Consider the following 25,292-nt stretch of genomic DNA (forward strand, 5'->3'; position numbering starts at 1 on the left):
TCATCGTCACAATAACCTTGGACCGCCGGAGCGCAAGTGTGGCCATGGTCGAACTAGAGCGGCGGCGTGCGCGCGCCGTCGCTTTAGCCCGGCTAGGGCCCGGCCTGGCCGTGGTGTGCCAAGTGTGACGCCATGCGACGTGATCCGGTACGGAGAGGCGCCACCGCCGCACTCACTCTCGAAGTCTCGTCGCTGCGGTACCACGTGACAAAGCGAGCATTCAGTGGCTGCTTTCCCGGCGCTCTAGTAGTCACCCAGTCTCGCCTTAAATGACGCGCCGGCTGGGCCGTCTGTGTAGCGCTTCAGCTTTCGCTTGTGATAGCTAGGTTTACAAGTGCCATTTTCGCTGCACCTGGCCGTACAACCAACTCCCAAGAAGACACGTTAACGACTCAACAACAAAACTAAACTAAAAAAAAAAAAAAAAAAACAAGAGAAGCAAATGCAAGGATAAGACACACCCTGTATTTTGACTACCACGTGTTTTCCTTCGTCATTTGTCAGATATCATTACTGTTTCCGAATGCGACGCATGAAATGCAGAGAGAGAGAGAGAGAGAGAGAGAGAGAGAGAGAGAGAGAGAGAGAGAGAGAGAGAGAGAGAGAGAGAGAGAGAGAGAGAGAGAGGGTGGGGGGGGGGGGCTTTAATGAACACTGAAGAGGTTAGCCCCACAAACGGCGGGGCTTGCTACTTCAGATGGGGGTGAACATAGTGAGGCGAAAAAAAAAATGTGGAAGAAGTACGCAGCAACAATGAATAATAGGGAGAAGAAAATAAATACAGTTCGGAACGTAGAGAAAATTTACTACACTAGGAGGAAAAAAAATCTGAGGATCCCAAGGTTAAAGAACCTCGATTAATCCCGAGTCAGCGAAAAGTCAAGAGAGCCTTTGTCCTTCGCGTCGCGTCAGCGTGATTTTGCCACGGACCAAGAAAGTGATTCAGCTCTAAAGAGTTTCCGCGTAACTGTCGCGCAAGAGTACTTTTCGCTGTTTTGCGATGAGTTGTATGCTGCGGGCAGTAACATAAGACATGCCGTATGTCTTCTCTCACCGAGCACACAGAGCACAATGGCGAGTCCACCCAGCCCATTTTAAAAAGAAAACTACCAGTGAAGACAACGTTCAGGCGTAGTCGGTGAAGGACATCTTCTGTTTGCCTTTGTAGGCCTCACGGAAACTGGAAATTGCACTGAGGGTCGATCACGTGCAGAGGCAAGGGTATCCTAAGTGGGTCCTGCCAAGCTGGCAACTGCAGTTTCCATCCAAGGGCATTCACGGCCGTATTTCCGTCTTGTCTGGAATACGGGATTCCAATAGACACAGGCAGATTGTGCGCCTCTTTCGCTGCTGCGTCAGAGACGACGTTCCCCTGGATGCCGGAATAACCGGGAGCCATTGAAGCGAGATGCAGTGCCCGCCTCGTAGCCCAAGTGTGTGCAATGCGCGTAGATCACGCACAAGTTGGGTGCAGCGTTGGGATGGCTTCATCAGAGCGTGTTTAAACAACTTACCAAAACGTCGCGAATTAGTTCATGTTCCCCATAATCAGGCTATACGTCCCAAAGAACGCCGGTGCAAGCAAGCTTGCGAACAAAACGATCCGGGCCTGCCAGCGGCAAGTTCGGCAATCAAAGTGAGGTGCAACAGCCGGGCCTCCGACATAGGGACCGGGGCCGCCACTTCTGCTGTTTCTCCGCCTTGCGCCACTAGTGCAAGCTGCGCCAATTTTTTTGACAGAATGCTATCGGTCTTACTAAGGAAGCTTTCGCTTAAAAAGTCAAGACTAAAGCAAAACCATGGGTATGGGAGCGGAAAACACACATGAGAGAAAATTCGACAAGTCAGATTTTGCCGGCTCGCATGCATCAACGGAATACCTAGATCATCTGCACGGAGACACGAAAATTCGAACTCTTCAAAAGCCATCACACGCGCCCGACAGAGGTGAAAGGTTCCGAGTAACTTTTTGTGTCTCAGACCACAAATAATTCGAAAACGCGAGCGCCGCAGGTTGTCGAGCGCTTCCATAAATATGTCGTTCAGGGCACAAGCATTGCCTCGCTTATTTTCCCGGGTGGTCGACGTGCGTGGGCAAAAAAATACACGAAAAACCCAGTGTGCGGCGAAAGAAGCCCAGGGTGCTGGCTGCAGTTACTGATTTCGGCGTCGTTACGCTTTAACTGCATGCGCACGAACGAGACGCGCGCGTTCAGTTTAACACGTACCACTGCGGTGTTTTTTTGGGCGGAACGGCCAACAAAAAAGGCCGCGCCTCGTTAGCCCATTATAGGAACACGTGCGAGCCATGTTAATGTCCCACCGGGGACAAGTCGGCAACGACGGTAAGGGTGTATGTAGGGCATAGGGGACAACCTGTGCGCTGTCGCGGCGGGCTGGGTATGCGCGTTTACGTATTGCGAGAACGCTTAATGATGAGTAATGTGATAACTGTTTACACTGGGAAGAAGTGCGTTTAAACTAGAGCTCGGAAAAGCGCACGCAGTGGTTGCCACAAGCATGACACAAAAAATGGTGACAACTCTTTCTGGCGGGGCACTCGCCCCCCTTGACTATTAAAGGGGCAAAACTTAAGCACGCGCTAACTTTCCTCCTCCTTGGGAAAAAAAGAGCCCCCGTGGAAGTAAGCCGATTTCGCTTGCTGCATGGCGCATTTCCAAATTGAAATATGTTGTCCAGGCTTGGCTCCGGGCGAAAATTTGTCCGTACTTCATGATGCGTTGGCGTCGTAAAAATCATAAGGGCCTTCTTCTCACAGTGTTTTATTTTCCCCTCTCTTCGTTCCGGCAATTAAACTGTCGCGACCTCATTGACTTGAAGTTATATCAGTCGATGTACGAGATCCTTAAAGAACAAGAAATAAATTAAAAAAAAAACAGTCAGCGCGGAAGCTGCGGGGTAAATTTGACCCACCTGTCACGCAAAACGCGTCTCGTTTCTGAAAGTGCCACTCAGGAGGGGCAAGAGCTGGAGTATACAAATAGCGAGGGCTACAGAACGAGTCTGCAAAAAACTGTACATTCGCTGTCCGTGTGGAAGGGAAGCCTGTAGGACTGTTTCACTCGGTGCGTGGTGTCCCCCAGGGAGCTGTGCTAACACCCATACTTTTGAACATTGTATTTATTCACTTAGCGTGGCAGCTCGACACTGTGCAGCACACACGCTTCCTCATCTACGAGGATGATGTCACAGTATGGTCGACACACAAAAACGTACAGATACAGTATACAGCGCTGTAGAAGGTTCTTGAAGCGATCCAGGCATTTGCAGCGAAGGTTGGTCTTACTGTCTCCGCCGAGAAGACGAAGTACATGACAGTCGCTAACAAAGCTGGCCGCAAGAAGCTCGGCGTGCATCTTCCATCTATACGCGTAGGCACTCATCAACTTGCTGAAGCAACAGAGCTCCGTATTCTGGGCCTGCATATTCACCAGGCCGGTACCGCTACAGCATGGCTGAAAGCAGTGAGGCAAACGACGGCAAATACCGTTCGCCTAATCCGCCGCATTGCACCGAAAGCGGGTGGTGCAAGAACTGAGGTCGCTCGGAGGCTGGCGTGCGCTGTGCTCCAACCATGATTGGTTTGTGAAGCCCAGTTTCAACAACTAACCGTTTCCCAACATGCTAAACTGGAAGCTATTAATATGGAAGCCATGCGAGCCATCACCGGTCTTCCTCGCGTCCCCCCGATCCCGGTTCTCCAGGAACATGTTCAGCTCAACACAATTGACAATCTCATAAATCAACGCCGAGCTGTGCAACTGTCAAAGTATGCATGTCTGCAGAACGGCCATGCAATCGCGACCACTTTACCCGGGAACCTTGGCTCCTCCGGAAAGTCCGGATGAGCTTCCACCCTGGGGTTATACGATTATCTCCAACAAGACAGGTCATCTGCAGAAAAGGCGGACCAAGGAGGGTAAAGTACAGCTCTCTGCCCTCCCAAATAACCCGGGACCAGACGATCAATGCCTCCTCGACACCAACGCTTCATGCACAGGAACACATGGAGTCACAGCGTGGACCAGCCCCACTCATCCCAGCATCGAAGGCCGTATTCCCTACGCCTCTGCCACATGCACCCCAATCCTGATGGAATTGCAGGCTAAACACGACGCCTTGCTGTGTGCAGCCGCCTCCAATGAAGCCCTGATAATTCCATCAATCTTCGTACCGACTCTATGCAAGTGATCTATTATCTGAAACAGGTTGCGCAGACCCCCATCATCTGCCAGCGTATCCCCCAGCTCCACAGCAAAATGCCACCAAAGGTGATTGTGTCATGGATTCCTGGTCACACCAGTATTGTAGGACATGAACGGGCTGACTTCCTGTTACACAACTGCCCGGCCCCCTCATCCCCCGCCCATCTCCCAAGTGACCCATGGGCCACACGAATGGCTGCAAAGGAGGATCTTCGACGCCGAACGCGTGCTCTCCCTCCCCCTCAACCTAACCAGGATGGAGGAGGTTGTACTACGAAGGATCCAACTAGGCGTGGCTCTTACTCCTGCCCGCACGAGTGGATGGAAAGGGGACTACCGAGAGCATGTGAAATGTCCAACCTGCTCCGATGAAACGGTTCCGGCAGACCTTCCCCACCTAATATGGACATGCCCTGGAACTAAGGACATTCGAAGGAAATGTGTGATGGCAGTAGGCCTAAATTTGTGGCAAGACACGCATTACCATCGGTGGCCCTACCGTTCCTTGCTGGACTATATCCGGGAGGCTAACCTAGTTTCCTGGATATAGATCGGACTCTCTAATGTCTACTAAGCCTTGAGGCTATTAAATAAACTAAAAAACAATAACAACAAATTGAGTAAACCCCTGGGACCAGTGCGTGCACACTGTGCAGGTGGTTGGGCCGCGTTATCATTGCGTAGGCTTTGTAACAATGAAAGTATTATCTATGTGGTATTTGCAACATCTTTTTAGTTTTTGGTTGGTACGAAACGGAGATATCCCGCGAAACCGTCCGCCAACATGCTTCTGCGTGTATTCTCTGCTCCGCGCTCTACTAGAGAAAAATCTTGGGGTGTGACCTGTATACCGCTAACGAGGTAAAAAAATGATATAATTTTTTTTTCGATTTTTTATGTTTAACAAGCCGAAGTTACACGAAATGAAGGGTTGAGGATTAATTTCGACCATCAGGTGAAAGGCCATTAAGGCAAAATGCAAATCTGGTTCACTAAAAATACTGCAGTCCTTTTGGTGAACCGAATTTGCATTTTGTTTTGCGTTTTGTTACCATTGTTATCTGGACATCGCATGCATTGTCCCGATAACAATGATAGCAATTTTATCGCAAACTTCAAGGAATCGAGATAATAAAGAAAACAGATGAAGCAGTGGCTACTCCCCAAACACCCAAACACTTTCACGCGTCTTCTCTGTAGCGTCACAGAATATTGTTTGTGGGATTGGCCTCCGCCGACCTAATCCACGAACAAGAAACATGATAGGGCGATTGTAGTGGGGCCTCCAGTTGCGTTTAATCGTATCACTTCAATGCTAACGAGTAGTTAAGACGCCGATAACTGTGCCACATTACGTCACTGCAGCGCAAAATTTGAAAATACGTTAATATTTCTAGAATTCTTTTTATTTAAAAAGCGTCTCCCGAGGCTGAAATGGAGCTAAGTGAATTACCAAAGGCTAATTCTGTAAAGTGAACAAAGTTGTATTTTCTCTTCATGGCCCCTTTCACGTGCGCCCAACTCTCGACACGCGGGCATCTTAGCTTTTCGCCGCCATAAGACAAGCAGCCACCGCTACCGGTGTCGAATCCGCGTCCATGGGTTCAGCATCATAACGCCTAGCCACTGAGCCACCGTGGCGGGTTAAAAAAATAATAAAACGGGGAGGGGGGGGGGGGGGGGGATCGAGGGGCGTAAAAAAGGGAGATCTGGAATCGGGAAGGGCCGTTTTATGAGCAGCGATTCTCAACGCCTGAGTAAGGGATTTCTTCCTTGAATATGAGCGATTGTATGATACATGAATACCCGTGTACTGATGCAAACAACTTCAATCTAGTCGTTTGCTGCCTGCTCCAGCTTTCCGGAGTGATTCTGCCCTCTTATTTCGTTCTGTGTAAACCCCCGTCTGCGTCCCGTCTAGAGCGGCACCCGTCAATGGTCGCTCGCTCAAGCCACCAAAGTCTTTTTTTAGGACTTCACTGCGTTTCTCCAAGTTCTTACTCGTCATCTTTGAGGTTTAGCCCTGCGGCGACGGCGATCACTGGGCATTCAGGCGTTTACGCGTCCGTTCCTTCCGTGAAAGTAGGCCGCCTGCAAAGAATATTGTTTCATCTCTAGGCGACCACGGCGCATCACTTCGCACGACTTCCGGCACGCTCGGTTAAGGTAACTCGGTAACTGGATCATAGCATGCACACGCCTCCCTCTCCGCGAGGAAGACTGCGAGTGTTTTTTTACAGTCGACACGGGCGCTCAGCATGTTTGCATGCGTGCTTAGTGCACAGAGCTTGTCGACTGACACTGCTGTGGCTCGGGTCCCTAAGCGAATTATAGTGCCCCTTTTTGGAACGTCTACACTACCGTGTATCTGCACAGTACCCACCCGAACTTAAGTGCGTTTGGGAAATACCAGTGACGCGCGCAGCTGGTCACTGAAGGCCGACATGGAGAGGTCTACAACATAGGCGTGGCACGTTTTGTGCTAAACCTCCAGCCACAGGAGCCGAAGCAGTTAGGCAACAAACCCGAGTTCGGAGAAAAAAGCAATATATATATATATATATATATATATATATATATATATATATATATATATATATATATATATATATATATATATATATATATATATATATATATATATATATTGCAGGAAATTATTTCTTGGACACCGGCAAGACGTAGCAAAAAAGAAAGACACACGTCGAAAAAAAGAAAAGGTTTAACGTTTCGGCCGAGGGACCGGCCTTCGGTCCCTCGGCCGAAACGTTCAACCTTTTCTTTTTTTCTACGTGTGTCTTTTTTTTGCTATATATATATATATATATATATATATATATAGTTAGGAAATGAGGGGCTCGTTGAGGAAAATACAGGAATATAGGTCGGCAGTCTTCAACGCCTAAGGAGGCATAGCAGAATGATTAGGCTATTTTTTACGATGGTTAGTGAGGTTAACATTTGTTACAGTTACGTAACAAGGAAAGAAAGAAAGAAAAACACGCGCCCAGAGTGTTTTTGGGCGCGTGTTTTTCTTTCTTTCTATCCTTGTTACGTAACTTGAAAAAATTTTAACCTTCCTAACCATCGTAAAAATAGCCTAATCATTCCCCTATGCCTCCTTAAGCGTTGAAGACTGCCGACCTATCTTCCTGTATATATATATATATATATATATATATATATATATATATATATATATATATATATATATATATATATATATATATATATATATATATATATATAAAAGATAAACACTCACACAGAGCGCGAAAAACAAAAAAAAATAAGGATAGTAGAGACAGAGACAAACGAGAAAGACGTAGAAAATAGAAATAAGTTTACTGACGTTCCTCTCCCTGAAACGTCAGTAAACTTATTTCTATTTCCTACGTCTTTCTCGTTTGTCTCTGTCTCTACTAACACCTTATATAAATATATATATATATATAGTAAGGAAATGAGGGGCTCGTTGAGGAAATACAGAAAGATAGGCCGGCTGTCTACAATGCCAAAGGAGGCATAGAGGTGTGGTTAGGCTCTTTTTTTTTGCTACGGTTAATGAAGTTAACATTTTTTTTTAAATATACGGAAGAAAGAAAGAAAGAAGAACACGCGCCCAGAGTGGGGACCGAACCCACGCCTTTCGATTAGATCTCGAATGCCTTACCAATTGGGAGTCTACAATGCCAAAGGAGGCATAGAGGTGTGGCTAGGCTCTTTTTTGGTAAGGCCGAATTGGTAAGGCATTCGAGATCTAATCGAAAGGCGTGGGTTCGGTCCCCACTCTGGGCCCGTGTTTTTCTTTCTTTCTTTCTTCCGTATATTTAAAAAAATGTTAACTTCATTAACCGTAGCAAAAAAAAAGAGCCTAACCACACCTCTATGCCTCCTTTGGCATTGTAGACTGCCGGCCTATCTTTCTGTATATATATATATATATATATGGGAAATGAGGGGCTCGGTGAATTAAGACAGAATAAGGGTTGGCAGTCAAGAAAACCTCGGAAAGCAGAGGGGAGAATGCGGTAGGTCATAGAAACAGATGATGAATTTTTTGAGTCAGAAAGACGGCGGTGAAAAAATGCCCGCCGGGTGGGATCCGAACCCACGACCTCCAGAATACCGGTCTGGTAAGATGACCAGTACGCTACCGGCGGGGCTCTTTCCCCATCACTTTCTCGGGTATTTATGTTAAAGTATGTTTTGTTTCCTGCACTTGGGGGTCGTAGCCAGCACCACTCGGACTACTCGGGGTGAAGGGGACCTTCTTTTTAATCCCCGGGCCGTGACTCGAGTATCTACATATCGAGAGTGGTCGACCAGCGTTGAACCCTCTTAAGCTACCTTTGGTACCTTACCTTTGGAAGCTACCTTTGGTAGCTACCTGTGCTGTATTTGGTAGCACCAGACAGGTATTCTGGAGGTCGTGGGTTCGGATCCCACCCGGCAGGCATTTTTTCACCACTTTCTTTCTGACTCAAAAAAATTCATCTGTTTCTATGACCTACCGCATTCTCCCCTTTGCTTTCCGAGGTTATCTTGACTGCCAATCCTTATTCTGTCTTAATTCACCGAGCCCCTCATTTCCCATTTCTGATTCGCTACATGCATAGCGAGGGCCTCTGTTCTGGCAGTCTTGGTGCCAAAGGTAGCTTAAGAGGGTTCAACGCTGGTCGACCACTCTCGACATGTGGTAGACCCTCGAGTCACGGCCCGGGGATTAAAAAGAAGGACCTCTTCACCCCGAGTAGTCCGAGTGGCGCTGGCTACCACCCCTAATTGCAGGAAACAAAACATACCTTAACATAAATACCCGAGAAAGTGGTGGGGAAACAGCCCCGCCGGTAGCGTAGTGGTCATCGCACCAGACCGGTATTCTGGAGGTCGTGGGTTCGGATCCCACCCGACGGGCATTTTTCACCGCTTTCTTTCTGACTCAAAAAATTTCTTCATCTGTTTCTATGACCTACCGCATTCCCCCCCTTTGCATAGGTTTTCTTGACTGCCAACCTGGATTATATATATATATATATATATATATATATATATATATATATATATATATATATATATATATATATATATATATATATATATATATATATATATATATATATATAGGTGTGTGTGTGTGTGTGCGTGTGTGTGTGTGTGTGTCATCATCACCATCATCATCATAAGCCTGTTTGTGTTTCCACTGCAGGACGAAAGCCACTCCCAAAGATTTCCAGCCACGCCTATCAAGTGCGAGCAAGAAGATACATAACAAGAAGATATATGCGTATCGTCGCATCAGCGCCATTAGTATGCTGCGGCTAACCCAACGGCATGTCACTAGGAGCTTGCTCACATGTACACGCACTGGAAATGCTTACGTGAATGATTTCACGTGAATTTACATCTTTGAGCACTAGTGATACTGTACCACCACGTGAGACAGGAGGGCAGCGTCACGGAACACTGTTAACAGTCTGGCATTCATCGTAGTAAAGTGGCCACCGCTTACATGTTGTCCCCCAGTTCGCTTGTTTGTTTCCCTGGCACTACCTCAGCCCAACCCGTTGAATAAAGGACATTATTTATGACTGACTGCCTCTTCTAAAGTGACAGAACCATATCATGACGGGAACCCTGGCAAAAGTGTGGTCAGGCAGGTTGTTTTGACGAACGAGCACCTATATGCATGAAGACCTGATCAATAGTTTTAAATGAGGCCTTCCTACCTTAATAGCGGCGATGCTCGGACTTTCAAGCTGACGACTATGGCTTCAGTAATCAGGTACGTCTGTACCCAGGAGCAAAGGCCACGTGAACAGAAACACAGCAACCAAACCACGAACAAGTTTGGCACAACTGGAGGGGATGTCCGCACATTCGGATCGAAGCAAAGCACAGTGCCGCACTGCTGAGAGCTGTCAAAACATTCGCAAACAAGGACCCTTTGGAGCAGGAACTGTTGGAAACAAACGCACTTTTGCAGCTGTGTCTTCTGAATTATCGTATGTACTATCTAATGTAATCGTATATCCCAGCTGCCTACTAATGTAGCAGAGCGTGGAGGTAGAAAGCTCGGTAACACATCCGAAGCTCGCCTCTTACATTTATGGCGGGTGCCGGGCACGCAGGGCCCTCACCCACAATTTTATTTTTGCTGCCTTGGTTTTGATTTGCTGGAGCCCCGAGCCCCGGTGCAACAGACGGACAGAGGGGCGACAGGTTGGCGCTGTAGTTCCGGGGAATGCGTACGAAATCGGCTTACAAGCTGTTCATTGCGCGCCGGGTACGGAGGGTGGGAGGAGAACCCAAGCAGACCAATTGTTTCATGTTTCATGCGCGAATGCTTTGTATTGTTAGCTCCAAGATTTCGCAGTATCAGCTTCCGGTGAAAAACGCCGCAGGCTTCGGATGCCGGGGTTCGTCTTCCCCACCCCCCGTTCTCGATGCTATTCTCCATCTGCTGGCCTGGGCACACGCGCCTGTCACTGAGACGTCCGTCTGCCACAGGCGCCACGGACAGTTGTACAGAGAAATATATATGTCTCAAAAAGCCGGCCAAAACACGAAGAGCGGATCTAACGGCGCCACCGGCCAGATGTGACGGTTCCGGCCGAAGGGGCAAAAACGCGTGTTCATATGTTAAAGGCATTTTGTCGTGGGCAGACAGCGGTTCGCGGCATGGACGGGCTTAGCCCTACTGACCCAGAACTCTGTGTTGCATCAGCAATCGCTACTGCAGCCTGGAAAGCAAGAGTGAATCGTTTTGAAATCATATGTGAAGCTAAATTTGCTCACAAGGTATCCAAGTATTTCCTCACAGGCCGATAGTGTAGGTCCGGTGAATTTACGGTTTTTTAGATGCAACGCATCTTTTTAACTCGCCTTGTCCTGCGTCGTTGTCGCGGCGTAGTCCGCATCCCTCCCCATTCTCCTCGCCGCGGCAGCTGCGCGCTCCGCCGCTCTCACCGCAGCGCCATCTGTGCGTCAGCGTGGTCAGCGCGCAGCTTGCGCTCGGCTGCGCTCGCTCCTGTCACCGTGCCAGCTGTGCGTTAGCGCGCAGCTTGCGCTCGGTTAAAAATTTACACCATCTTCCCGAGAGGGGCACCATGCGGTAGATGCGACGCATCGGGGGTTAACATGCTGCGTAAATAGGATACACAACAACAGCAATCCACATGCTGACATCGCTAACATAACGGAAACGCAACGGCAACCCCCTATTCGTTGCATCTACCCCATGGTTCCCCTCGCGGGAAGATGGTGTAAATTTTTTTTTCAGTTACCCCAGCTGAATAATAATATGGGTGGTTGCACAATGTGGGCAGGCAGAAAACGGGAGAAAATGAACAATCAGTGAATCTGACGCAACGAATCAGTTTTATGGTGTATGTGCTTCAGGTTAGAGATCAAGGCTCTGAATGCGTTGTACTGAAATGCCGCAGGCAGCCAGAAGAATAAAAAAACAATATGAAAGAACTGGTGCTTTAGAAACCCCTCACTTTAAACATATTTTGTTCTGGTCTATAGCTTCCACACGTCTTGCAAAACCCCTGTTCCTTTTCCGACCTGTTTTATTTGCATACGTGCGGGCCACCGTGAGCAATGAAACGCATTTTTTGTACAGTCAAAAGTGCAATCAAGGATGGAAAAAGGTTGAGTGGGGGCTAAAAAAAGTCCTGAAAAGAATTTGCAGCACGAAGAAGCTTCTAAAATGCAACCTTAGACTTGTGGATAAGGATGGGTTTAGTGCTTCCACTAGAAGTGACTTACAGCAACTGCCCCTTGGGGGGTCTGTACACAGTCGTCTCTTGTAGAAGAATGCGCGCATCGCGCGCTTGCAGGGCTCGAAGTTCACTTTCACACGAGCTTCCGCAGCGGATTCGGTTAACCCGAGATGCCGGGTATGCGTTTCCGTTTTCGTCGCCGGTGTCCCTTTTAGATATACCGAAGCAGTCATCGCCACAGGCTAATTAAGTAGGCGGAAGGCGCCAGCAATGGTGACGCCGTCGTCTAAAAATTAGCATTCCATTTCCATTCCTCCGAGCGTTGTCCTCATTTATATTCTGGCATCTCGAAAAAATGGAATGAATCCGGAGTCATTCCAATTCCGGAGTGGTAACTCCGCAACACTGCTCTGGCAACGTCGGCATCGTTGCGAAGGCAGCTCTGTGGAAGGCTGTCTCACGGCCCCTCGATCAGCGGCCGTGACAGTACTCGCCTCTCGGCCTTCCTGCTCTTTTATCGCTTCCTGCTCTTTTATAGCACTCCATACTTTTGGAAACGCTTCCGCTCGAGCTCCGCTGCACCATCGCCCAACCACCGCCCAGCGAAACCCCCTACGACGACGGTCTTCGGTGTGTCGTGTATCTCCCTCTTCCTTTTGTGTTCGTTTTATTCAAGCTGATTCCCACCGAAGATGTACCAACTAGCACAGACCAGAGCCATTCTGCCCCTACGACGACCTTCGGGCTGCCGTGCTCGCGCACTACGGCCTCCTGAACGACCTGTTTCGGTCTGCATCAGAACGGGTACACGCACGCACCGTGCACGTTTCACAGCCGCACTCTGTACCCTCTGCACCACCGCCCTCGTCCCTTGCCAATAGTGTCGCCACTAGTGTCGTCATCAATTTTAGATGCGAAGCATCTCATGCTTGGGGCTGTGTCCCTCCCTCCCTTGCCGCTGATGATGATTGTGGCAGGATGCCCCTAGGGATTGGCCAACCAAAGAATCCATCACGAGATAGCTTCGCGTTCAACCACCGTCGTCATCTTCCCGTAGGGGAACCCTACGTAGTATGCAAGGCATTCCACCTCTCATCTCCGACACTCCTCCCCTCTCCGGCATTCCTCCTCTCCTCTCCGGGATTGCGCAACGAATGGCAACACCTGCGGCTCCGCGCTCGATAATGCGAAGCAGCTTAGGGTTAGACACGCGACGGTAGCCGCAGCATACTCCGCTGGGGGCGCCACTGTAGCTCCGCGGTATAAATGACGCGCGCGCGCGCTCCGCTCCCCTCATTCTCCTCCCGCAATGCCGCGATCGAACTGAAAACTAATGGGAACTTGAGTCGACCCCATGGCTGCTTTGCATACTACTCAGGGTTCCCCTACGGGAAGATGGTGAAATTTTTTTTCATCTTAACGCGCTACGCGCTAAGGGGGGAGCCCTGCAGTGAGCAACACGATCATCATCAGTGGACTGGACTGGCAAGTGAGCAGTTCCACGCGACACAGTTGGAACGCGACTCAGCAGCTGGGCGACCGCTCGTTCTGGCCGGGCCTACGCGACCTAAATAAATGTGGGAAGCCGCATCCGCTTCACGCCTGCTTCCTACAATAACAAAACAAATTCGATTAATCTTCTGCAGTACCATTGTTGCTTTCTGGAAGCCAAAGCCAAGTTTTCAGACTGTTGTTGAGCCATGCCAAGGACAAGTGGAACGTCCCTGCTGGGTACATGACGGAATTAACGCTCACTGAAAGCGCAGCTCTCCTAGACAGTGGCGCGAGATTTCCCTCTAGTATATATTATTATTATACTCTTTATGGGAGTGGCGATTGAAACGCGACTAGGTGAGTAGGGGACACACACAAATAGCAATACTCACAGTTTTATACAACAATAAAAATATTTTTATTTTACGAACGATATTTGTTGCTGAATCACATTTATTTTGGCACAGTGTGCAAAGAATTTATGAAGATGTTGTTTATTCTCAAAAACCTTTTTTGTAGCGCCCTCTGAAGAATGCCACATGTCATTGCTCTGTGATGCAGTCCTTGCAGTGTTCGGAAAGGCGCGCCTAAAGTTCGTCTGCTAGGAAACACCCCTCACATGTTTTGGTGGTGCGCATTTGCATTCGTTTTTTCTTGTTAATTTGGTGATCACTTATATTTTCCTGTGTGTGGAGTTGCGAGGTGCGTTGTATCGTGGGTGAACACGTTTAGTACCGTTCCCAGCGGGCACGCTTTCCTCGGTACCTACGGAAATGACGTGCTGTACAAGGTTGCAACAGGAATTCCCGTACGCCTGGCGTTTCACTGTACCACATTCCTCTCATTTACACAGGTAACGCGAACTATAGGGACTTTAAAGGGACCCTGCAACACTCTTCGTGCAGTGCAAGTAAACCTGCGCGACGTTTAGATTAGACCTCCAGGAACACCCTAGCCAAATATTACACGTGCACGTGAAGCGGTAAGCGCGCAAATCGCTGTGAAAGACCCGGAAAAACCAACCGCTCTCTCTTCAATTCTCCTCATTATGCACCCCTGGCATGGCCTCTGCGACGTCAATCGGGCCATGGCTGTCCTGACTGTCCTATTGGCTGTCGCTGGTCAACTTCGCGGCTAAATTCTGGCATTTCCTGTGACGATCAGCCGTCGTCGGCGCTGTGTATGAACCTTTTCTATGTCTGAACTTGTCCGCATGCTTTTGGTGTTTCTTTTGTTTTGAGTGCGCGCGGAGTTTGAGTGACGAACTAAATATTCCACTTTCAACAAGCCCACTCGACAACAAACGTTTATTGCTCCAAAAACGCCCCAGCTTGAGCGCTTGCTTGCAAGCAGGCCACCATGCCTGTTTTTTGTGGCACCAGACCAGAAATAGACTCGGCCACGTTGCGGGGAAAAGGACGAAACTCCCCGGCCTGTGACATATCGAAGGCCGCCGAACAGAACGCCGCGCACCGCCCCCCGCTCCGGGAGAGAGCACGCAGCCACGGCCGCTGGCGTGCGCTCTCATCCAGCGGCCGTGGCGCAGCTTTCGTCGCGTTGTCCGCGTTTGAGTTGAGAGGGAACATTTATGCGCGATATTTCATCGCGCGTAGTTTCGGTCATAGTGAACAGATTTTCACAATTCTTGCGGGAGCAGATTGCTGGGACAATACACTTTACCCCACAATACATTCCGGGTAGTCGATGGTAAGTGTTGCAGGGTCCCTTTAAGGCTGTTGTATGGCACCACCGTCGCTTCAGCGAACAGCACCGCCCGTGGCGAAGCGCTCTTCAGTGGAATGCCGGTTTAGATCAGCGCAGCGTAGTTGTGCATGGCTTTCTGTCGTTCTGCTGCGGTGCGGCTTGCAAGGCGTAGATAGCCACAAGGACTTTTTTCCAGAGCGGTAAATCTTGAAAGCAGAGGCGGCCTTTACGAGCGATGCTATGTGTGTGATTTACGCCTTTACTCAGTTATTACAATTAGCACACGGCGCCCAATGCGCCAAGCCCGAAGTCAAGCTGGAAGTGGAACTCCATTCCTTCGTGCAAATGTTTCATGGCTGCCTGCAGTTTGGCGTATCGAGGAATATATTGAAGCTAAATGTTCCTACAAAGCCGGTGTGTGCAGCCGATCCAGGACTGCTGCGGCGCTGGCCTTCGGCAGCGCCGCAGAAAACTCTTAAGGTGCGCACTTAATCCCTTGGAAAGAAACTGCAGCGCTCGACCTTGTCTTGGAAGCAGAAACAGTAATAAATCAGATGACACGCGCAGAAAGGCTGGCCTGTATCTCACACTGTCCCATTCGCCTAGCGATCATCTTTTCTGCTTGTTCTGCAGTTTTGTCACTTTCAGATCTGCTCTTTTTCGAATGTGCACTTGTACTGACTGCCCAACTCGCTACATTACTTCTACTGCTACTCGTTCCGGAGTGGAGTACTGCTGTGGACGAATTAAAGAGCGTCTACCAAAAAAGTCCCATCTCATGTTCCGCGCGTCAAATTTCCCTTTCATTTTGTAACAGCATAATCTGTTATAAGATTCCGCAATGTAGCACACGGAACGATGGCCGGGGGTAAGGCGGTACGATGACATATTGATTGTAATGCACACATCCGGTATAGCTATCTCAAAAGGAATTGCAGTGGTCAGGCAATAATGCAGTGACTGAGCGTTAACTAACGCTTACTTTTAACAAAAGTGTGGCTAATACATTCGACAAGGTGGCAGCTAACAAATTATTTAGGGTGACCAAATAATCTAATTCATTGGTAATATTTATGTGCCTGTTGTTTTTTCTGATTTGTTACAAATATAAAAAAATGTGCGTCATTGGTATTCAGCGCAGGTATTTGAACGCGCCACTACGCAGACCTAAATTTAAGGCTTCAAGGTTAGCGTGATGGGCGATTCCATAGCGACGATTGCGATTTCAACAAAAAAGGAAAGGGCAGAAAATATATCCAACCGTCATATCTGTTGGCGCTGGCTTTATGAATAGTCGCTAGGACAACATAAACTTTGGCGAGAAAGTAGGTGGTAAATCGTCGCCACTTCATCGGTTTTTCTGATATCTCGTAATTGTTTAAAATTTGCTTTGCAATTGCTCCACTGCCCTTGGGGAACAGCAGCATTATAAATTTTTGTTTGTATTTTTATTTAGCTGTTATTTTAAACTACTAAATGTTTTTTTTTTAATTTCAGCGATAATTCAACTCATCGAACCGGTTCGCGAATCGGTTCAAGCTCCCGAACGGGTTCGCGAACCGGTTCGATACGGGACTTTGTCGAACCGGAACTGAACCGGAACCAAATGATTTCGCCTGTACCAGAACGGTAACCTAACCGGTATATTTTTTGTTTCAACACACTGATATATATATATATATATATATATATATATATATATATATATATATATATATATATATATATATATATATATATATTTATATATATATATATATATATATGTCAGCAAACATTTTTAAGTAACATGCCTGCTTACTGCTGCCATTAAATAGCTAATCATTCAATTTTAATAATCAGGCTACCGACGTCAACAATTACCGCCTCACCTGTGTCCCCTTGGGCGCATAACCTCACTTAGAGGCAGGCTTCACGTAGATCGAAGCTCCTGATTTTTAAAAAAACCTGTCGATTTAACTTTGACCACCCTGTAGAGTTCATTAAGTTTGCACCACGATACCAGATTATCTAAATCTGAATTGAGCAAGAATAATACTGCAGTTAAAGATTTTTTGTGAGCAAATATAATAGTATCATCAGCAGATAATACGTTATCACTAAACTGAAGACAATTTGGAAGATCAATAATATACGGTAAATATATATATATATATATATATATATATATATATATATATATATATATATATATATATATATATATATATATATATATATAGCGAATCAGAAATGAGAAATGAGGGGCTCAGTGAATTAAGACAGAATAAGGTTTGGCAGTCAAGAAAACCTCGGAAAGCAAAGGGGGGAATGCGTTAGGTCATAGAAACAGATGAAGAATTTTTTGAGTCAGAAAGAAATTGGTGAAAAAATGCCCGCCGGGTGGGATCCGAACCCACGACCTCCAGAATACCGGTCTGGTGCGATAACCACTACGCTACCGGCGGGGCTATTTCCCCACCCCTTTCTTGGGTATTTATGTTAAGGTATTTTTGTTTCCTGCACTTGGGGGTGGTAGCCAGCGCCACTCGGACTACTCGGGGTGAAGGGGACCTTCATGGGTTCGGTCGTGGGTTCGGATCCCACCCGGCGGGCATTTTTTCGGTTTGACTCTTTTTTTACCGTTAGTGACGTTACATTATTTTTTTTTTATTAATTACATGCGAAAGAAAGAAAGAAAAACACGCGCCCAGAGTGGGAACCGAACCCACGCCTTTCGATCGAAAGGCGTGGGTTCGGTCCCCACTCTGGGCGCGTGTTTTTCTTTCTTTCTTTCGCATGTAATTAATAAAAAAAATAATGTAACGTCACTAACGGTAAAAAAAGAGTCAAACCATTCCCCTATGCCTGCTTTGGCGTAGTAGACTGCCAGCATTTCTTTCTGTACATATATATATATATATATATATATATATATATATATATATATATATATATATACAGAAAGATAGGTCAGCAGTCTACAACGCCAAAGGAGGCATAGGGGTGTGGTTAGGCTCTTTTCTTTTTCACTACGGTTAATGAAGTAAACACTTTTTTTTTAAATTATACAGAAGAAAGAAAGAAAGAAAAACACGCGCCAAGGCATTCGACATGTAATCGAAAGGCGTGGGTTCGGTCCCCACTCTGGGCGCGTGTTTTTCTTTCTTTCTTTCTTCTGTATAATTAAAAAAAAAGGGTTTACTTCATTAACCGTAGTGAAAAAGAAAAGAGCCTAACCACACCCCTATGCCTCCTTTGGCGTTGTAGACTGCTGACCTATCTGTCTGTATTTCCTCAACGAGCCCCTCATTTCCTTACTATATATATATATATATATATATATATATATATATATATATATATATATATATATATATATATATATATATATATATATATTACTATTACTACAGAAAGAATATATATATATATTCTTTCTGTATTTCCTAACGAGCCCCTCATTTCCAAATCATATATATACATATATATATATATATATACGCACTTTTTCATCGATCCCGTGCAGCTCGCCGAGTTGAAGCGTCATTGTGCGGAGAAACGATGTCCTTTTGCAAGTGAAGCAATCACCTTGCCATCTTCGGACAATTTCATGAATATGCACCAAGTGCACGCCACCCAGGCTGAGAAATACTGTCGACGTCGGTTAAATAACTCATTCGCCCAAAATCGCAAGGAAGGAATGTGACCCCCCTGGGGGAGTTTATGCTGGTACAGAACGCGGGGATTTTCTTAATGATCCCGGTCTTTACGGTACACAATGAAAGTACGTTGATACCTTATTTGAATGCAGCCGATTGGAGGTCGGCACCGAGCACCTAAAACTACGGATCACCGTTCGCTCATTCTGCGGCAGTATAAATGAATACGAAACGCACGCTATTCCCCGCTTTAATAGCGTAGCTGTTTCAGGGTGAAATCAGAGCGGCTGGTTATTTGTTTCCGCCCTTCTTCGCTTTAATTGAGGTCAACGACTCCATTGAAACAGCGCTCCGGCGTCTCTGCTGCATCCTTTTAAGCATAAAGAAATGGTCAACGATGTAAATGAGGTGCTCGCACCGGAGCCTGGCGTTCTAGGTTTCTTGTTTTCTTTTCTTATCTAGGAGCCACTTTGTAAAAAAAAGGAAAAAGAACCCTTAAAGTGCATTGCGAACAGCGCGGCTCAAAGAGACACCATAAGCATGGATGTAAGCAAGTCTGTGAGAGAGAAAGTAAAAATAATAAAAGCTTACTTACCTGTTGTGATACGGGTCGGCGTACTCAGGCAGCATGCGGATACCGTGCTCTTGGATGTAACTGTCGTTGATTTTCCTAGAGAAGACAAAGACAGGACACGTGAGCAGAGGGGCCAAGGGCATGTATTCAATATGAAGAAGTATGGACCGCAAAGAGAACAAAAATGGGGACTGCATCAGCATCGGTTCTTGAGTAGACTGCTGCAAAAGTTCTACTCCACGGCAACCCCTCAGTAAGGAGAGCACGGTTGGAGGAAGCCGTTCAGTTTTGGTGATATTTCTACACAAGAAACCTGGCGCATCAGAGTATGTGCTCTCCTATCCCTCTCGCTTCGCTAAGCCCACAAAAAAAGAAAGTTTGACTGACGATTACGACCCCTAACGCGAAATTTGAGCGCAGCTGTTTCGCTGCTTAGACATTGCAAAATAGATTGAGGCAAATAATTTCAGACAGACATATGTGTATGGGCGGCGACGGTAATCCTCTGCGTCGGCGGCGTCAACTGCAGAGTATTCTTGGCGACAGCGCATAGCTGCGGCTTCGGCGGCGCGCACCTCTGGATTCTAGCGTCGGCGGCGCTGAGCCTGTGCTCGGGCAGCTCGTTTAGCTGCAGCGGTAGACGAAGCACTTCCTTCCTCTCAATACGTGATCGCGTCATGGGCGAACGTACGACGGCGCGCGCTGCTATGGAGCCTTTCGTAGCGGGTCGCCCCAGCCGAGCCCGCCTCGCGCACTTCGCTTTCCTCCTCACATTTTAGATGCAACGCATCTCTTTAACTCGCCTTGTCCCGCGTCGTTGTCGCGGCGTAGTCCGCATCCCTCCCCCATTCTCCTCGCCGCGGCAGCTGCGCGCTCCGCCGCTCTCACCGCAGCGCCATCTGTGCGTCAGCGCGGTCAGCGCGCAGCTTGCGCTCGGCTGCGCTCGCTCCCGTCGCCGTGCCAGCTGTGCGTTAGCGCGCAGCTTGCGCTCGGTTAAAAATTTACACCATCTTCCCGCGAGGGGAACCATGGGGTAGATGCGACGCATCGGGGGTGAACATGCTGCGTAAATAGGATACACAACAACAGCAATACACATGCTGACATAACGGAAACGCAACGGAAACGCAACGGCAACCCCCGATGCGTCGCATCTACCCCATGGTTCCCCTCACGGGAAGATGGTGTAAATTTTCGCCATGCTCCTTTTCCCCGCGTTCCTCCTCACTCTCTTCGGTGTCCTCCTCGTTCTCTCAGTTACATCGAGGGGCAACGGCGAGGAACGCCGCGAAACCACAGGAGTTGCCGCTTAAGAGCTGCGCTCTAGAAAGTTAGGAGGGGAAAGGGAGGCGTAAAGTAGCAAGGTTGCCGGTCAGGATATTGACCCAGAGAAGCAACGGCACTAAAAAGAATGGCACTCCCCAAGGCAATTTTCCCATGCCTGGAACGAAATAAACATTTGGCGCCATTCTAGAGTTCCTAGAGGCGGGACAAAAGACAAAAGTGCCGCGCAGGTTGGGCGGCGACAATAGTCGGCGGGCGTCAGGACGGTCGGCGCTCGCGTGATTATTCTTCGTTGACAAGGTCGCTGTATATGTATGCAAGGCAAAAGAGGTCGTAAGACTGGCGGGGTGGAAGGGAAAGATTGAAGTGAGAGGGAAGACGGCACCCTTACGCCTTCATGAGGTGAGCGTAAGACCCCAGCGTAAGACCCCAATTGCACGCATGTGGTCGAAAAGTTGCGCTCAGTTCCTTACAGTATTCAAAGTAAGGTTCTAAACATCAGGAGTTATGAAATAGCAATAGGGGAACGTATGAATAATAATAATAATAAAAAACAAAAACAGCGTTTTCTATTTTGTGCGCTAAGAGAACGACGTAGGAACTCTTAATTCATTGGCTCACGACCCCAAGTATTAGGGGCGTTTTACACACTGAAGCTGCGCCTGGGCTTTGAGGTGCGTCGCGGAGGGCTGCGGACCAATCTCGACACGCGGGCGTTTTGCTTTTCGCTTTCACACGAAAAACGGCCACTGCGATGGGTCGACATGTAGTTCGAAACACTAGCGGGGTCCTTTCTGCAAACTGCAAAAAGAAACACCGAAAAATAATCCGAAGATAAAGCACAAAAAGAGGGGCCCGAACGAAAGCAAAAAAACAAAAAAAGAAAACCTTAATTACAGTACTTGTACTTGCACTTGTATTTGTACTTTTCAGTCCAAAATAAAGACAGCGTCTTCGACACTAACAACGTTCTGTCTCAAGAACTCATTGGCCTAGTTGGGCACGCACAATAGCCTACACGCGTGCTCGTTGATTCCTCCGTGTTAAATTTATGCATGAGGTACGACACGAAGACCTCCCAGTCGTAGTGTGTTTCGAAACGTGATCTTAGCACAGTACCTGATAATTTGCCGAAAGGATGACCTCCGACAATGTTAAACACGCTTGAAGAAAGGAAGATGTGTCGAGGGAGCAATGTGTGCTCTGTCGTAGTAAACCATATAACCAGAAAGGGGTTTCTGTGTTGAATACTACGCGTTGAAAATTCATGCGCCCTTAAGAAGATTAATAATGTTCGACATGTGTGCACGCACATGCGCGCGCGCACGCGCGTGCGCGTGAGACACACCAAGAATATCAGGAATGCGTGCCCTTCTAACCTTAAGGCATTGTTTACATGATCGGAACTGCGCACAAAAAACGCATGAGAGAGGAAAACGTGTTTCACTCGCTTGTTCGGTGTTTGTGCGCAGTTCCAGTGATGAACCATTTTCAACTTTAGCCAGGCTTTCCACGCTATATACTTGAATTCATTGTTCACAATGGAAGCAGTGGTGTTATCCTGTTTTATTTATGAATTATTCTTTATTGTCCTTGCCCCTTCGCACTCACGATATGCGCTGACTTTGTTGTGCTGTATACTATTTCTATTTATATAACTTCTATTTATTTTGTTTTAAAGAGGATAGTCCCTCCGTCCGTCCGTCCGTCCGTCCATCCACCCATCCGTCCATCCATCCGTCTGTCTGTCTGTCTGTCTGTCTGTCTGTCTGTCCGTCCGTCACTGCGTCCGTCTATCTTTCTGTCGGTGCTCCGCACGGCCAAAGCTAAAAAAAAATTGTATATACGAAAAACGTTTTGGATTAAAGAAATCTAGAAACATGCTCAATATTTATCAACATTGTTCAGCGAAAAGAAAACATATTAGGCATATATGAAGGAAAAATAAATAATAGCGGTACTTGCAGTGTTGTTTCAATTAAAAATCGACGTGTGCTAGATATTTACGATAACAAATCAGAAATGCGTTGAAAACAATGTTTTAGCCACAACATACAAAACAGCTGGCGCCCGAGTCTTGTGCTCGTGGCTCAAACGCCAAGTTCCAACAAATGGCGCGCCAGCAGTGCGAAGGCCGGAAAACTGAATGCAGCAAACCTCCAAGGAGTGGACCGAGACAGGGGGGGAACAGCAAGAGATGTGGGCGGATGACGCAGGAGAGGCAATATACGTAATGTCTTTCGACATTTGCAGTGACGGGAGCAGATACACGGCCATTCTTTTCAACAGCGGAACTGTTGTAGGTCGGGCCGTTTCGGCCATCTGCTGAAGGCCGTGCGTCACGCAAGAGTAGGAGCAGGTGCCCGACACACCGATAGAGCGCGCAGCGGTTTCGCAGAGGCGGGTTCCGTTCCTTCCCCGTAGGGGAGGAAGAGAGAATCGAGCCTCCCGCCGCTGATTTTTAGCTGCAGATTCTCTTGCGCGAACCGTAGAATTTGGACAGCGGCAGCGCTGCGTTCCCGGGCGAGCGCCCGTAGACGTTCGAGCCGATACAAGGTAACTACATCTCCGCTGTTTCAGGTTTCACACTGGTTTAAACTGGGTTTAATTTTTTTGCCCTTACTTTTTCTACGATTTTCAGTCATTTGTCACAAAGAATTCATGTTTTCCTTGATATAGCATCACACATCACGATTAATGCTTTTATTAGCTGTTGGTATCACGCACCGCCAAACATGTGTAAACGCTGTTATGGTAATTAGCAGTTTTCGTGGGCTCTGTTTGTATTCTGACGAAGGCGTGTCCACAGCACAGACGTCATTGACGTCATTTCACTGTTTGTTATCACTATCCGTCTTCTTGTTTTGCAGCATATATATATATATATATATATATAATATATATATATATATATATATATATATATATATATATATATATATATATATATATATATATATATATATATATATATATATATATATATATATATATATATATATATATATATATTCTGGAGGTCGTAGGTTCGGATCCCACCCGGCGGGCATTTTTTCACCAATTTCTTTGACTAAAAAAAATCTTCATCTGTTTCTATGACCCACCACAACCTCCCCTTTGCTTTCCGAGGTTTTCTTGACTGCCAACCCTTATTTTCTGTCTTATTTCACCGAGCCCCTTATTTCCCATTTTCTGATTCGCTACATGCTTAGCGAGGGCCTCTGTTCTGGCCGTCTTGGTGCCAAAGGTAGCTTAAGAGGGTTCAACGCTGGTCGACCATTCTCGACATGTCGTAGGCACTCATGTCACGGCCCGGGGGTTTAAAAGAAGGTCCCCTTCACCCCGCGTAGTCCGAGTGGCGTTGGCTGCCACCCCCAAGTACAGGAAACAAAAAATACGTTAACATAAATACCCGAGAAACTGGTGGGGCAACAGCTCCGCCGGTAGCGTAGTGGTTATCGCACCAGACCGGTATTCTGGAGGTCGTGGGTTCGGATCCCACCCGGCGGGCATTTTTTCCCCAATTTCTTTCTGACTCAAAAAATTCTTCATCTGTTCCTATGACCCACCACAACCTCCCCTTTGTTTTTTGCTTTCCGAGGTTTTCATGACTGCCAACCCTTATTTTCTGTCTTATTTCACCGGGCCCCTCATTTGCCATTTTCTGATTCTCTCTCTCTCTCTCTCTCTCTCTCTCTCTCTCTCTCTCTATATATATATATATATATATATATATATATATATATATATATATATATCATATTACATATACATACATACATAAAGAAAGATGTGCGCTTGTGATGCTGGACGTACGAACTGTATATTAAGTACGTGTATACTCGGGTCCAACTTAAGAACGACAAAGCGTTAAAGATCCCCAGCCGGTCAAAATTAATCCGGAGCCCTCCACTACGGCGCGCCTCATCGCCTGAGTTGCGTCGGCGCGTGAAACCCCACAATCAATCAATTAAGAACGACAAAGGAAGTTGCCTCTGCACCTCATCTCCGCAGCCGGTTGTTCCTCCATGGTGCTCGGAGAGTTTGTTAGTGCGAGTATTTTGAACGTGACACGAGTCGTTTGCGTGATTTTTCGTACTTAATTTGGTTATACACTATTGCAGCGACGACAAACAAGCTACATGATAAAATCTGCAGAAATTTAGAGAATTGTCTGCTAATGCTTAGCATTCTTATGCCGCTTGTCTTGAGTGTGAGTTCTTTACAGTCATTTTTTTGTTTTTCTCAATCCTGTCTAAATGATTACAGGTGGAACATTCGCGAAATCTGCATTATTGTCAAAATTCAGGTCGTTACACGTTTCTAACTGTGGGGGTACTCGGCAAAGAATGATACGCATTAAAAAGCAGATGATGTCACGCATTAAGTCCAATCTATTTTTAAAACGTGCGCGTTGACGCGAGGGTCCGTCGCTTCGGCGGAGCCAGGTCCGTCGCTTCTTTCCTGGATTCAAAGACAAATATCGATGAAATGTAGCAAATTTTAAACAAAAAGTAGGTGCGAAAGACAAAAATGATCTTTCTGGAAATCAATAAAAAAAATTTACGTTGTACGACAGTGATCGCATTCATTTGTTTCTACAGAGCGTTGCTTTTAGTCACGCTTTGCGCATTTATGATAT

At 47.0% G+C, this 25,292-nt stretch overlaps 1 protein-coding gene across 1 annotated transcript in view; it reads right to left on the bottom strand.

Annotated features, from left to right (window-relative positions):
- The window catches only part of LOC144141451 (glycosyltransferase 25 family member-like), a 263,290-nt gene that overhangs the window by 189,917 nt on the left and 48,081 nt on the right, over positions 1–25,292 (bottom strand). Inside the window, exon 2 of the mRNA XM_077673010.1 lies at positions 19,388–19,462. Within this exon, the coding sequence (XP_077529136.1) occupies positions 19,388–19,422 (35 nt within the window). The 5' untranslated portion in view covers positions 19,423–19,462. The remainder of the gene's footprint in view (positions 1–19,387; positions 19,463–25,292) is intronic.

Source organism: Haemaphysalis longicornis, unplaced genomic scaffold (assembly GCF_048455015.1).
Source record: "Haemaphysalis longicornis isolate Haplotype H1 unplaced genomic scaffold, Haemaphysalis longicornis Haplotype H1 scaffold_1, whole genome shotgun sequence".
Taxonomy (NCBI): Eukaryota; Metazoa; Arthropoda; class Arachnida; order Ixodida; family Ixodidae; genus Haemaphysalis; species Haemaphysalis longicornis.